We start from the raw sequence: 13,370 nt of genomic DNA on the forward strand, positions 1-13,370 counted from the left end.
TAACAATTTATATCATTGATCATGACCATTCGTAAGGATCACTAAATGAAATTTTTTAATCTCCGCTGCGTTTTGGATCGCAATTTTCCTTCACAATCGTCCCATTCTGAATCATATACGATAACAATTGAGTGTACATCCTAGGGATTGGAGTGGTATTTGTATTATTATACTATTGATACGCCCTTTATTGATTTGTGCGCTGATGTTAGACCGGGCGTTATTGATTGCTCTATTGATTCCTCTGTTGATACTGAGGTGGAAGAGCCTGGTACTGAGGCACTAGAGATTGATACTGAGGTACCAGAGCTTGATACTGAGGTACTGTAGCTGGAATAGGAACAAGAGAAATTGAACTATAAGGCATAGTTGGATTCTGAGTAGCTGCTATACAAGGGTACTAAAAATAAGGTATGGGAGCAGGGGCTCTGGATGGTGCAATCCCCCTCTGAGAAGAGACGAAACTGGTCTTGCCTTATTTCCTCTTGAATCCATTGAATGGCTTCTTCAATATTGCTTGACTATTGGGACCTCCCTGACTTTTACCATTATTCAATCCCATTTCTATTCTTTCATCCACGATCACCATGTCAGAAAATCCTGTAGACATATTACTAATCAGTCTTTCATAATATTGACCCTGTAAGGTTCCCATAAAGATGTCAATCAATTCACGATCAACCAGCGGTGGATGCACCCTTGCAACCAATTCTTTCCATCGTTGTGCATATTCTTTATAAGATTAACTATCCTTTTGGGCCATACTCTGGAGTTGAGTAAGGTTTGGCGCCATATCAGTATTATATTTGTACTGCTTTGCAAATGCTTCAGCTAACTTATCCCAAGTACGGATGCTGCTATATTCTAACCGCATGTACCAATCCAAAGATGCCCTAGTTAGGCTGTCCTGAAAGCAATGAATCATGAGTTTGTCATATCTGCTTATGCATCCATTTTTCTATAATACATTTTCAGATGTATGTTAGGATACATGAGGCCTTTGTACTTCTCAAATTCCGGAGCCTTGAACTTTGGAGGGACCACCACGTTTGGCACCAGACACATCTCCAAAGCACTCAAACGGGAATTTGATTGACAATTGGCAGTCCTTGTGCAACAAATCCATCAGCTACTCCAGAGGTATACATATTCGGAAGCACATGAGTTCTATAAGGTGGAGGAACGAAACCAGAAGGAAGAACGTTGATCACATGATTAGGAACGGGAACTGAAGGTCCTGACAAGAAAGTATGTCATGGAACAAGAGCGTCATTCCTTGCAACAACGATAACAAGAGCGTCATTCCTTGCAATTTGAAATCTTGTTGTATTATTTTTCACCGCTGTAACTTCTGAAGCATTACTTTTGCTTATTTTTTTATTGCATTCTAAAAGTGTAATTGAAACCTTTTTTCAGATGCCTTGCAGTGATTGTAAATGCTTTATTACTTTGGTAAAAATGAAATTGAGTAGTGTGGATTTTACTGCAGTAATTAAACTTGTATCTCTCTTTCTCCTTTTGAATTTCGTGTTATGTTGATGTCTTGTTTTCCTCTTTGTGTCATGTTAAACAATTGTTGCATAATTTTTTTACTGTGTGGTTTTGAGTATTGTTGCATTGCCTTGGTATTGGTTTGAGACTGAATTTTCCTCTTTGTGCAATAGGTGCTTTGGGATAAGCATGACATGGAGGAGATTTCTTGGAGATGAATAAGGATCCTATGGAAAGAATGCTTAGGGTTTTGTTTTGGAAAGCTTGGCGGTGAAGGAAAAATGACTATGAAACCATTGAGAATTTGAAGTGAATTAGGTTTTAGAAGTTAGGTTTTAGGCTTCCTTTTTTTGTTTAAATTATAGTGAAAACCTCAAATGTATCAAAACTTGAATTACACAAGATAAGTATCCTTGTAACTTATTGATGCAATGATAAGTATCCTTGTAACTTATTGATGCAATGTAATTGTGAATCTTTGAAATTACTTTGAAAAAATGAATGCATATATATCATTTGAATTCAATTAGTCTTTGAATTTTAACATAACTTCTTGAATGTGAAATCTCAATTGAATAACAAAAGCCAAAATAAATGTGTGCCATTTAGACACTTATTAATAGTTTAAAACTAAAGTATGCATGGATGAATGAATACGAAGAATGTATGAGTCATGACAAGGAATTATTCAAAGTTCAAATAAACCTCTTTTCTAAGAGGTTAAGAGCAATTAGTTCTTAGCTTATAAGCAACCCAATACTTATACCTCAACCAAAGTGACCAAAATAAACCAAATGATTCATTAAATTTTTCACTTCAATGACCTCTAATGATGCATGATATGCATGTATGAATTGATCAAAATAATCAATACATTCAGATTGACCTTTAGTCCTTGACTAATGATTTTGACTTACGCATGAAAAGGGGACTTGGGGACTTTATGACTAGATGAAATGGTCATAAGAAATGATACAGATGAAAATATTTAGGGGGTTGCAAAATTTATGGTATGATAGAAAAGAATCAGAACGTTACTGCAACCAATTACAATTTATCAGTAATTAGTTATGCTAGAAACATAAGCATTCAGTAACCGGTTACACTTTGTCTCTAACCGGTTACAACTGTAAGTTTTTTTTGTTTTTTTTGTTTGTTACTTGTACTTCACTCAATGTAATTGTATATATACCCCTTGGGTATCTCAATAATATAGTGATCCCCATTTTTCGACCTCACTAATTATTCTCTCTCATTCTCTCCCTCTCCCATTCCACATTGAAAATCTCCTTATGAAGATATTTGAGATGACCGACCTTGGAATCATGAGTTGTTGGTTCGAGTGATGAACCAACTCACTTGTATAGAAAGTCCTCCCTACATGGTGGTGGTAAGAGGTATGTCCTATTGAAAAAGTATCAACAACAGTATAAGTGTATGTGAATGAAAAAAACTTCTGATTGAGAGAAAACATTGTGGATAGACTCACATTTGAGGAGGAGTGTAGAAAAACAAGTGAGTTGTAAGTGTTGAGAAACAAGTCTAGGAAAATTCCATATTGATTAGAAAATGGAGATTGATCACTTTATAAGTGAGAGAATCCACACACCTATCACCTCAAGGTTTTGAATGAGTACGTGGTGTACTCTCACAAATATGTGTTGCTCATAAAAAAAATTGCAACATAAAAAATGTTCAACCCTAAAGAATTAATGACCCAACATAAGGGCTATTTTGTTTGCTGATAAAGATGTCACATACTTTGAAGTTGTATATTTGCTGTTCTATAAAAACCTTGATACCGCCAATGAGTATGCAAGATATATTTTTTTATATAATCACATTTTGATGCTGGGGTTATATAAGTTAAAGTATGGATGATAAAAGTTTAAAATTCTGACTCCTAAATCCTAAACTCTCATACTTAGATCTACTAACCAATACAAACAATAGGATAAAAGTTAGTACTTTTCACACCATTGTTAGAAATAATTCTAAACTCATAACATCATTATTTAACATGATACAACTAAATAAGAAGTTCACAGATACAACCTTATCTTTTTTTATTCATCAAACCTATGTACATATCTAGAAGGTCATATCCATCTACAAAGAGAATACTACTACAGCATATATATAAGGCAAACTACTTAGGAGAGTTTGAGGTTTATCTTATTCCAAGATACCTGCTCAAGTTACAGAAGTTCATCAGGTTTATAATTTCCAATCACATACCACTTCCTAGCTTTTCCAACCATGATTCTTGATCTGATGCATCAACTTGATTTCTATTTTTTTGTTTTGTTTTGTTTTTTTCCAACTAGCTCAATTAAAGTGTCATTGCCTCTTGACATCAGATTCCTCCGTTTTCGCGAATCTTCCACGGATTCTTGGTTGACTGTCAGCCAGTGCCTTCCTGCAAGCATACTGAAACCATGAAGCATTATTAGAAGTCGAGTTTAGAATCATTTCGAACGCTGAAAATTGAGTCTTTGAAAATTTTTGCAGCATACTGAAAAACTTATGATGTATATCATTGACCGTTAAAACAAAAAGCAACAAGGTTAATCATTCTATGTTTACCTTTATTTTCCTCCCGAAGTTTCTCCTTGTCTTCTTATTCCTATATCTAGAGAGTTTTTCTTGACGTTGCTCACTCGTGCAGTTGCTGTGAAGAAAAGGCCTCTCAAGAGTAGATTGGCCAACACTCATGTTACCATTTCCAAGAGTCTGTCATAAAAACAATGTCAGTAATACGCCAAATCTCGTGCAGATGGCAAAAAGTTATTCAGTATAAACATCAGATTCAGTACCCTCTAGAACGCTGCACATGATGCATAGCTGTTGGATCTGGGTGGATCCAACGTTGCACCCAGATCCAATAGCTCTGCAACTCTTGCAACGCTCCAGACGATCGGAATCCAAATAAGGATGTCTCTCTCTTTATAAAGAACACTTTAGTTTACCTTTATATCTCCTTCGCTAAAAGCCCTCCGCATGCCATAAACCGAGTTGAAATCAATTCCAGGGAAATCAAGGAAAGCAGGCTTCATTGCAGCTCCATGCATCCAATCCATTGAGCTCAAACTTCCCGAACTGACACTCTTTGGTAATAGCACATCAGGAATTGGTTTGTTTTCTTGAACCGAATTCTCTTCGATGTTCAGAGCAGGAACCTTGATTTCAAGAATTTCAGATAGAGGTGACTCTATATTTGCCTTTTCCAAGAGATCTTTCTTGCACTCATAGTATACCTCACTTAAAAGCTGTTCATTTTGAAGTACATTATCAATATCCGAAGATTTTAGACCCTGCGACGACATATCTTCGCCACAAGATATCATTGACATGGCTGCTTGCATTGGATCAAGGTCCATCTCCGGTTCTTCCATAATCGTCTCGGGTGCTTTGAACAAATCTCCCTCTACAAATAAATCAAATTCCGACATTGCAGATGATTGAATAAGGTCACTCTGCATCAAAACACGATAAAAGAACAGTTAACAAGGAATTATAGAACGACAAAAGTCACAATATGTGTTAATTATTAGTATTGTCTTTAGATAATTCCAACAAATTGATTCAACATAGCACAGAAGCTTTGCGTAAAACGAAAGGTGTGAATACAAATTCAGTTGAACCTTCACATGATTGCAAATTCAAAGCCCATGCTTCACCGAAAAAAGCCGACTTTGAAAGAGCCCACTAAGTGTTGATGGCTGAAACATTGAAACTACAATCAAACATTAATCCAACTTCAAGTGCAACCAGAGAGGCTATACACGAACACGTATCAAAATATAATTCTGATCCTCTGCCACCTGTGCAGCCTCTCCGGCCGCACCTCTTACGTTGGATTAATGTAACAGCACCCTCGGCCGTTAAATTAATCCAACTTCAAAGTATGGCCAGAGAGGCTGCAGATGTGGCAGAGAATCTAAGTCCATCAAAAGATCTTAAGTGACTTCATGTCTTTAGAATTGTTCCAATTTGAGTGACCAAAAGACCAAACAACACTACATGAAAACAAACCCACTAACACTTTTATCTATTATTGTTGAGGAACAAAAACAGAAGCAAAATAGCATGAATTCCTCTTTTGCAACTATGTATTTAGTGCAAGACAAAAGACCAAAAAGAAATTATTAACTTGAGCATTCATAAGTCCTTTTCATCTAAACTTTTTTCCATATTAGAAAAGAGAAAAAAAGGAATAAAATGACTTTTTCCTTCTTCAATAAACCTCCCCTTAGTGGGGAAGAAAAAGACAAAGTCTCCACTAAGAATTCATTCACACTTGAACACCATAATATTAATAAATCAATCAACAAAAAAATGGAAGAAAAATTAAAGAACACGGAAGTATCACAACAAAATCACTTTCCATCTTAATCACTTTTATTTTTTTCCTTTTACACTTTTCCAGATCCAGCACTTAAAGCTAACTCTAGCTGTTTCCACTTGTGCTACGAATATATCTGTGGAAACATTCTGAATAATTCATACTTAATAATTATTTTTGTTTTTCTCTAGCTTGATATTTATTTTCAATCAACAAGTTCATGAAGTGAAAATTGAAAAATTAGAGTAATTAACCTTAACCTTAAAAATGATCATGATTAGCTTAATATAACTCAATATATATAGAGAGAGATGAGTTTCCAAATTTAGGAAAATGAAAATTAAAGTACAAAAATGGACATATTCAGTTGAACAAATCCTAGAAAACTATTAAGAAAAGAAGAACATGGAATTAAACAAAAAAACAAAGATAAAAAAATTGAATTTCCATCATCTGAGTAAAAATTCATCAAGAAAATGCAGTTCAAAGGAGAATAGAAAGAGTAAGAAGCAGATCAAAAAAACAAAAATAAAAAAAAAGTAAGAAATTGGAAATAGAAAGAGAGAGGAAAAAAGGTACCATTGAAGCATTGGATTTGTGAGTCATGCAATACTCTTCAAGTTGTTGAAACTCTTGTGAGTAATTCTGTAGGTAAGGGAAGAGAAGACCAGTTTCTGCAAACATTTTCTCAGCAGAGAGAGAGAGAGAGAGAGGTGTGAAATATGAAAGTTTCAATGAGAAACACAAAAGGAAATAAGACAAACACAGTTTCACTTGAAGTAAGAGAGAGAGAGAGAATGTGTGTGAAGATTATGAGGAAGGGGTTTGAGGTTTGATGAATTTAAGACCAACATGAAAGGGAATTTATATCATATAAAATTTTATAATATACTATTTCAACATCAAAATAGTATGCTATATATTATTTTGAGTTTCATTTTTTAATAAAATTTAATCTATATATATATATATATATATATATATATATATATATATATATATATATATATATATATATAATTGATATAAAATTATCAAAGTATGTTTTTATTTTTATTTTAAAAAAAATGGTTTTATAATGTATATGCATTTTTGAAATACATAAAGAAATAGTAAATGAAATGATGTTGTATTTGACATATAAATTTGAGTATATAAAATAAAGAAGATGAAAAGGTGATGTAAGAAATGGTAAAATAAAGACAAATATATGAAAAGGACAAGATGATGTTTTATAATGCAGTGAGTGACCCCATGTCTGAATATTATAAGAAAAGATAAAATGTAATAAAATAATTGCAAATTGGAGCATATAGAATAGAGATGAAATGAATGAAGGCAATAATAAGAGGTGTGTGTGGACCTTAGAGATGTTGGTGGGGTTGGAAATAAACAGTTTTCATCACTTACCACTGAATAGTCATTACTCAGCCAGCAGCAGCAAGCTCAAAATATATACAAATATCTTTTTTAATATTTAATATTATAAGATTCATTCACATGTTGCCCTTTTCATTTTTATTTTTTTCTGACTCATGTTACCCTTTTTTCATGTAAATATATCATTCATCGACGCGTTCGTAATGATGCTTTTTTCATGTAACAAATTCAATATAACTGTACTATATATTTTTTTATAATTATTATTTTAGTGATTGTTACTTATTTTCATTTGTATTAATCCATCTTTAAAAAAATGTTTTTTCTCTGCACATTGTATACCTTTTAGGTTTTTAGACTCTTAACTTTTTCTTAGTAGATAATTTCTCGTAAGTTAATCATATATTGCATGTATGAAGTGTTTCGATTGTTACATGCATCTCATCACATTATTACGGATATTTATAATATTAAAGATGATAATTTCGCCCATCTTAAATGTGTATTTATAAAAATTATTTATATACTCATGTTTGTCAATTTTATTAAACAGACATTTTAATAAGTGTTTATTTATTTTTTAATTCAAAAATAATATCTTTGAATTTTTTTAATGTTATTAAAAAGTTAAACTAACATGATAAGTTGTATTTGATTGATAATTTTTTTATTAAAAATATGGATAAACGAGTATGACTATGGATACTTAATTATCCATAAGGTAGGAGTACGGGTATAAATGTTTGTGCTCACGTGAATATGAACGGTATGAAGACTTTTTCAAACTACGAATATGGAAACAAATACTATAGTATTTTTCTCAAACTCTCCCAATTGTCGTCCCTAACCAATATTGAGATAAGATCTACTATCAAATATTTCAATTAATTCTAAAGTATTTTGTATTTTTTTATGTAGGCTTAGACATTTCATTAAAACTAAAATATCAATTCATGTTCAAATACCATGGTAAATGTAGTAAATTTGAGAATTATAGTGTTTGTTAAATTAAATAAGACGCGCAAAATTAGAGAGATCCTTTGAGAGCCATTTTTTGTTGGGCATGTTAGTGTTGCTTATGACCTATTAAGTTTAACTTTATGGAACAAAAACACTTAATTGATACTAGATCAAGGAAGTATAAAGAATCTAACCAACACAGTAGGATGCTAAGCTCAAGGGAGAAGATACTCAATTTTCATCTACTAATTCCACATATATAGCATTACCGATAATTTTTTTATTTAACAAAGTCGGTGTAATATTTTATGTTAGGAATTCTAGCTCTCATGTCACACATTGGCTCTTAATAGAGTGAATGATGTGTCAAATGTCTTTTGTCCTCGTGTGATTAAGTTATAGTAGTGTTTTTTGCGCTCCCAAAGCTTAAATTTGGGATAATTTATTGTGCGATCATCTCATTTCTCCCATGTAGCCTTAATGTGTGGAAAATCAGACTGTTTGACGAATAGTTGTGGCAACTCTAGATCTTTATGCAAACCATCCGAGAGTTAAGTATCTCCTTAGGAACCAATAATGACCACATCTTACTAGTAAAGGGAGGAAAAGCAAAGTATTGAGTGTTGTGGTCTCCTTTACATAACTTAAAATTGACCACATGAATAATTGAATGAGTTTTTGTAAAAGGTGGTAGAAACACTTTTTAAGCAACAACTTATACCTTATCAATGACGCTAAAAGGTTCAAAGTAACACATACCTAGTTTCTGGTTGTGATGCAAGGCCACTGAGTGTTGTCGATATAGTTGCATCTTGACCAATACCATGTCACCCATCCATAATTCCATAAGTATCCTTTTAGCATATGTAGTTTTCTTCATTACCTATTCGACCCTATTTAGAATGTCCTTTAGTAGTTGAAGTGTAATATCGCATTCAGCAAGAATAACTTGTAGCAATGGGTTGATATAGTTGCAGTCTCATATTTGTTCAAAATAGGGGGATATCTCCCAAACAACCTTATAAGAAGTTATACAAATGTTATAATGATAAGAAGAATTGTACCAAAATTTTGTCCAATCAAGTAGTTTTAAGCACCTTTGAGGTACATGTCTAGTAAAATATCGCAAGTAACGTTCCTAACATTTATTAATTATCTTAGTTTGTCAATCCGATTGTAGATGATATGAGGAATTTGTTGGATTTGTGATTCCAAATGTGTGTGTATGTGTGTGTGTGTGTGTGTGTGTGTGTGTGTGTGTGTGTGTGTGTGTGTGTGTGTGTGTGAGAGAGAGAGAGAGAGAGAGAGAGAGAGAGAGAGAGAGATGATATTTGGTTTTTAAAAACTTTTTAAAAAACATTTGATTTTAAAAAGAGGGTAAAGTAGAGATTAAATAGTGGAAAAGATAAAAGATAGAAATTAAAGAGATAAAGTTTAGAGAAATCACACCAACAAGTTATTCTGGTCCGACCTTAAACCACCTGTCTTACTTTAGTCCCCAAGAGTTTCCTCTTGCAATTTCCACTATCAATAGCTTGAGCTTTTATACAGGTTCAACCCAACAACCTTACGCCTAGTTTTTTACAAGTTTATCTTGCAACCTTTAATTCAATTACAAAAACACAAAAGTATTAAGTTCTTCAATAAACAAATTCAGCACACTAAAAAAATAACTCTCAAATTAAGCTTTTGACTCTCTCTCAACACAAAGACAATTTTGTGTGGATAATGAAGGAGAGTGAGTGAGATATGAGAGTAGATAGTTCAGAAAATTCATGATTTAGAAGTGAGCAAAACATGCATTTATATAGGAAAGAATAGCTCCAAAAGGTAATAATCCACGAGCTTAGATGCTTTCTAATTGATTGGAAACGATAAGATAATTGATTAGACTGAGTCAAAAAAAAAGGAAACCTTAATTAGCTTTGCATCTTAATAGATTAAAGGGTTTCCTAATTAATTAGGTGCCAAAATCTCTCCTTAATCGATTAGGTGAAAACTCTAATCAATTAGACAATGAGTTTAACTTTCCTAATTGAACATAATTTCTTAATTTACTAAGCACTCGCAAAGATTGGCTTTTAGAAGAAATGAGAAAAGTGAAATGTTGTTCGATAGATAACAAAATGACACACACATTGTTGGAACAATGTGTATGACAAAATGAAGGTCCAACAAAAATATCAAACAAGAAAAATAAATAACACAAGTAACTGTTAGCTCATTTCGGTGCAAAAAGGAAAAAAAATCCATGGGCTTGGACACTTTCTAATTGATTTAAAACGACAAGCTAATCAATTAGACTAAGCCAAAAAAAAGAAAATCCTAATCAACTTTGCATCTTAACAAATTAAAGGGCTTCATAATCAATTAAGATCTAAACTCGCTCCTTAATCGATTAGATGAAAACTCTAATCAATTATACATTGATTTTAGCTTTTTCAATTAACCAAAATTGCTTCTTAATTGATTAAACACTCGCCAGGATTGGTTTTTAGAAGAAATGAGAAAAGTGAAATTATGTTCGGTAGGTGACAAGATGTCTCACACAATGTAGGAACAATGTGAATTATAATACGAAGGCTAACAAAAATATCAAACTAGAAAAATAAATAACACAAGTAATTGTTAACTCAGTTAAGTGTAAAATCACCTACGTCTAGATGGCCTCAACCCAATGAAAGAAAATTTACTCCTAGTAGTCAATAGTACATTATGGTTCATGTGAACTCTCCGAGTTCAATGACTTTTTTCCTAATTCACCTATGAACTTCGAAACAAAAGAATAAATGAAAACTATGAAATGTCAAGGTTCAAAATACAAGGTCTGAGTGTTCACAAGAGGAAGAACACCTCCTTAAATAGCAACAACATCCAACATAAAATCTCAGTAGGGTTTTCGCACGAAAATTGTTGGTTTCCATAAAGCGCAAGAAGAAAAAATATTCATAATGCCAATTTTGAATCTTGAGTAAATCAAATATAATTAAATCTTAATTTGATATAAATAAGAATTCCAATCTCTTTAGTAACTGATTTATAATAAATTATTTTCCACATAAGAACGCGTTTTAAATCAAATCTTTGATTGAACCCGAAAAAGAAACAAATCATGTTTGAGTGAAATTCAATCCATCAAAACCCGTACGCCAAGTAAGTAGTTCGAGACATGATGTCTGACATAAATTCAGAACATCTTACTTAACATATTACCTATGAAATTTGCCAGTCAACTATAATAACAAACCCCATCTTTGACTATTTTTGTAAAAAGTTTAACAGCATGCAAGATGTTAAGCACATTATTACAAATAACTTTCTAGTAACAAGCAAAGCTTATTAGATAGCTAACATTGAATCATAGTGGGAGCATAAAAAGAAAATGCACAAACATGTAATTAGCTTTATCATAAGATATCACAGTAGATACAGAAACCATGGCATAAGCGTAGAAAGAAATGCTCTTATTTCTCGCCCTATTTGCCTTAAAAGGAAAAAGGGAGGAGACAATTGTCAAGCCAACTGGGCATAAAAAAACTAAGAATAGAACCAACGACACATGGACATAAATCATCATTAGAGAACACATTATCCGACACACATAGGGGGAAATTATAATAAGAGAATAGATTATTCGACCATATAAATGGTATACATCTTCAATAACATTATAAGTTCCAACAAAAGAAAAAAAAAGCATATCACCGGATCGATCATCATTTTATGAGAGGAGGTAGCAATGTCAACACCAGAGTTAGTCTCATACTCAACATCTTCATTTTCAGTTTACAAGTCTTCATCAACACCAAAGGTCTTAACAACTTTCTCAACATCTAGTGCAGTAGCTTGAGAAGATATAATGCATCTAAAGCCTTCATATTTAGTATTTGAATTAGTCATTCAGACACATTTTTCTGGTAGTGGACATAACTATGATTTCTTGTAATGCCTTAGCTTTTTGCATAAGAACCTTGAGGAGATGGATTCTTACCGACCCATGTTGGTTGAGGATATAAATAAGAAAAGAGTTTAGAAGGGGGTGTCATACCCCAAAACTTACCCTCCCCATTTCATTTCTACCTAATCTTTGGTTTATGATCTCATTTGTATATTCATGGCATTATAGTATATTCCATTTGTATTGAGAAACATGAAATTATGGATTCAAGGGCGTTGATCATACAAAGCATCGAAGAGTGGTTGAGTCCTGAGCTAGGGTTCTTCCATGGCATGTTTTGATTGGTGAATCCTCCATTTGGTCTGTCTTTATCATGGAGCATAGCTTGAAACTCTGATTCTTGGATCATGGTTGTGGTCATGGCATTGGTTCAATTGTGTTGGGTGTAAGCGTCATTAAGATCAATTCAATTCCTAAAACCCTAGTTGTTGGCTAAGGCAATATCATCCATTGTATGTGCATTCAATCTTGAGGATCATTTTGGTCATTTGGTCATTCATGGAGGATTGATTGGTTTGATTAAGGATCCATTCAAGTTCATACTTGTCCATGGTCCAAGTTCCTTTATTAGGTTTTATTCAAAGCTTAAGATGTTCATGATCTTTTGCTTGGTTGGTGTTCATTGGTTCAAGTCTAGTGCAAAGGCATTACAAAGTTCATTGGTTCAAGATTAGTTCAGTAGCACAAGTCATTTGGTTCAAGGGAATTGTGGTCCACATTCAATTTTCCATAAGCTATTACACAAAAGTACACATTTTTACCTAAATTGACTTTTGGTGAAAATATTGACTTTTTGGTCAACCATCTAACCAAAGTCATTTTCCAAGTCATAATTCATGTTCGTGTTCATTTTAACCAATTTTAACCATGAACCATTTCTCACCCATAACCATGGGCAAACTAAATGACTTTGCATACACTTTGTAAACCATCGCGTACATCATTTCGATTCAATTCCAAAATCATTTATAAATTATTACCATGTCAATTTCCAAATTCATTTTAATACAACCGTAAACAATCCTACATTCCATATGCAATTCCAATCCCAATTTCCAAATTCCATTCATCTTTCAATATTCAACAATCAACCATACTTTTTCAATACAATACATAAACCATTTTGCATTTTTTAGCCATTTACAACCAAGACCTAAACCTTGATTCATTGCACAATTCAATTCCATGAACCAATATATCTCATGCATTCAAAATCCCAAATAACCATTACATTCA

The 13,370-nt window shown here is 32.9% G+C and overlaps 1 protein-coding gene across 1 annotated transcript; it reads right to left on the minus strand.

Moving 5' to 3' along the window:
- Positions 1-3,470: 3,470 nt before the first annotated feature.
- Positions 3,471-6,684, minus strand: LOC127092247 (zinc finger protein CONSTANS-LIKE 12). Its single transcript, XM_051031098.1, has 4 exons — positions 6,416-6,684; positions 4,461-4,967; positions 4,078-4,224; positions 3,471-3,921 (listed from the first exon to the last, which is right to left on the minus strand). The coding sequence occupies exons 1-4, from the start codon at positions 6,518-6,520 to the stop codon at positions 3,832-3,834; spliced, it is 849 nt and encodes a 282-aa protein (XP_050887055.1). The 5' UTR covers positions 6,521-6,684; the 3' UTR covers positions 3,471-3,831.
- Between the last annotated feature and the right edge of the window lie 6,686 nt (positions 6,685-13,370).

This window comes from Lathyrus oleraceus, chromosome 6 (assembly GCF_024323335.1).
Source record: "Lathyrus oleraceus cultivar Zhongwan6 chromosome 6, CAAS_Psat_ZW6_1.0, whole genome shotgun sequence".
NCBI lineage: Eukaryota > Viridiplantae > Streptophyta > Magnoliopsida > Fabales > Fabaceae > Lathyrus > Lathyrus oleraceus.

What these genes read in the sequence shown, in the direction of transcription:
- LOC127092247 (XM_051031098.1), bottom strand. Translation starts at nt 6,520, where the DNA reads ATGTTTGCAGAAACTGGTCTTCTCTTCCCTTACCTACAGAATTACTCA. An exon ending in TTAGCGAAGGAGATATAAAG is followed by an intron (nt 4,225 to 4,460) that starts GTAAACTAAAGT and finishes TTTTTATGACAG; the next exon opens with ACTCTTGGAAATGGTAACAT. An exon ending in ACTTCGGGAGGAAAATAAAG is followed by an intron (nt 3,922 to 4,077) that starts GTAAACATAGAA and finishes TCATGGTTTCAG; the next exon opens with TATGCTTGCAGGAAGGCACT.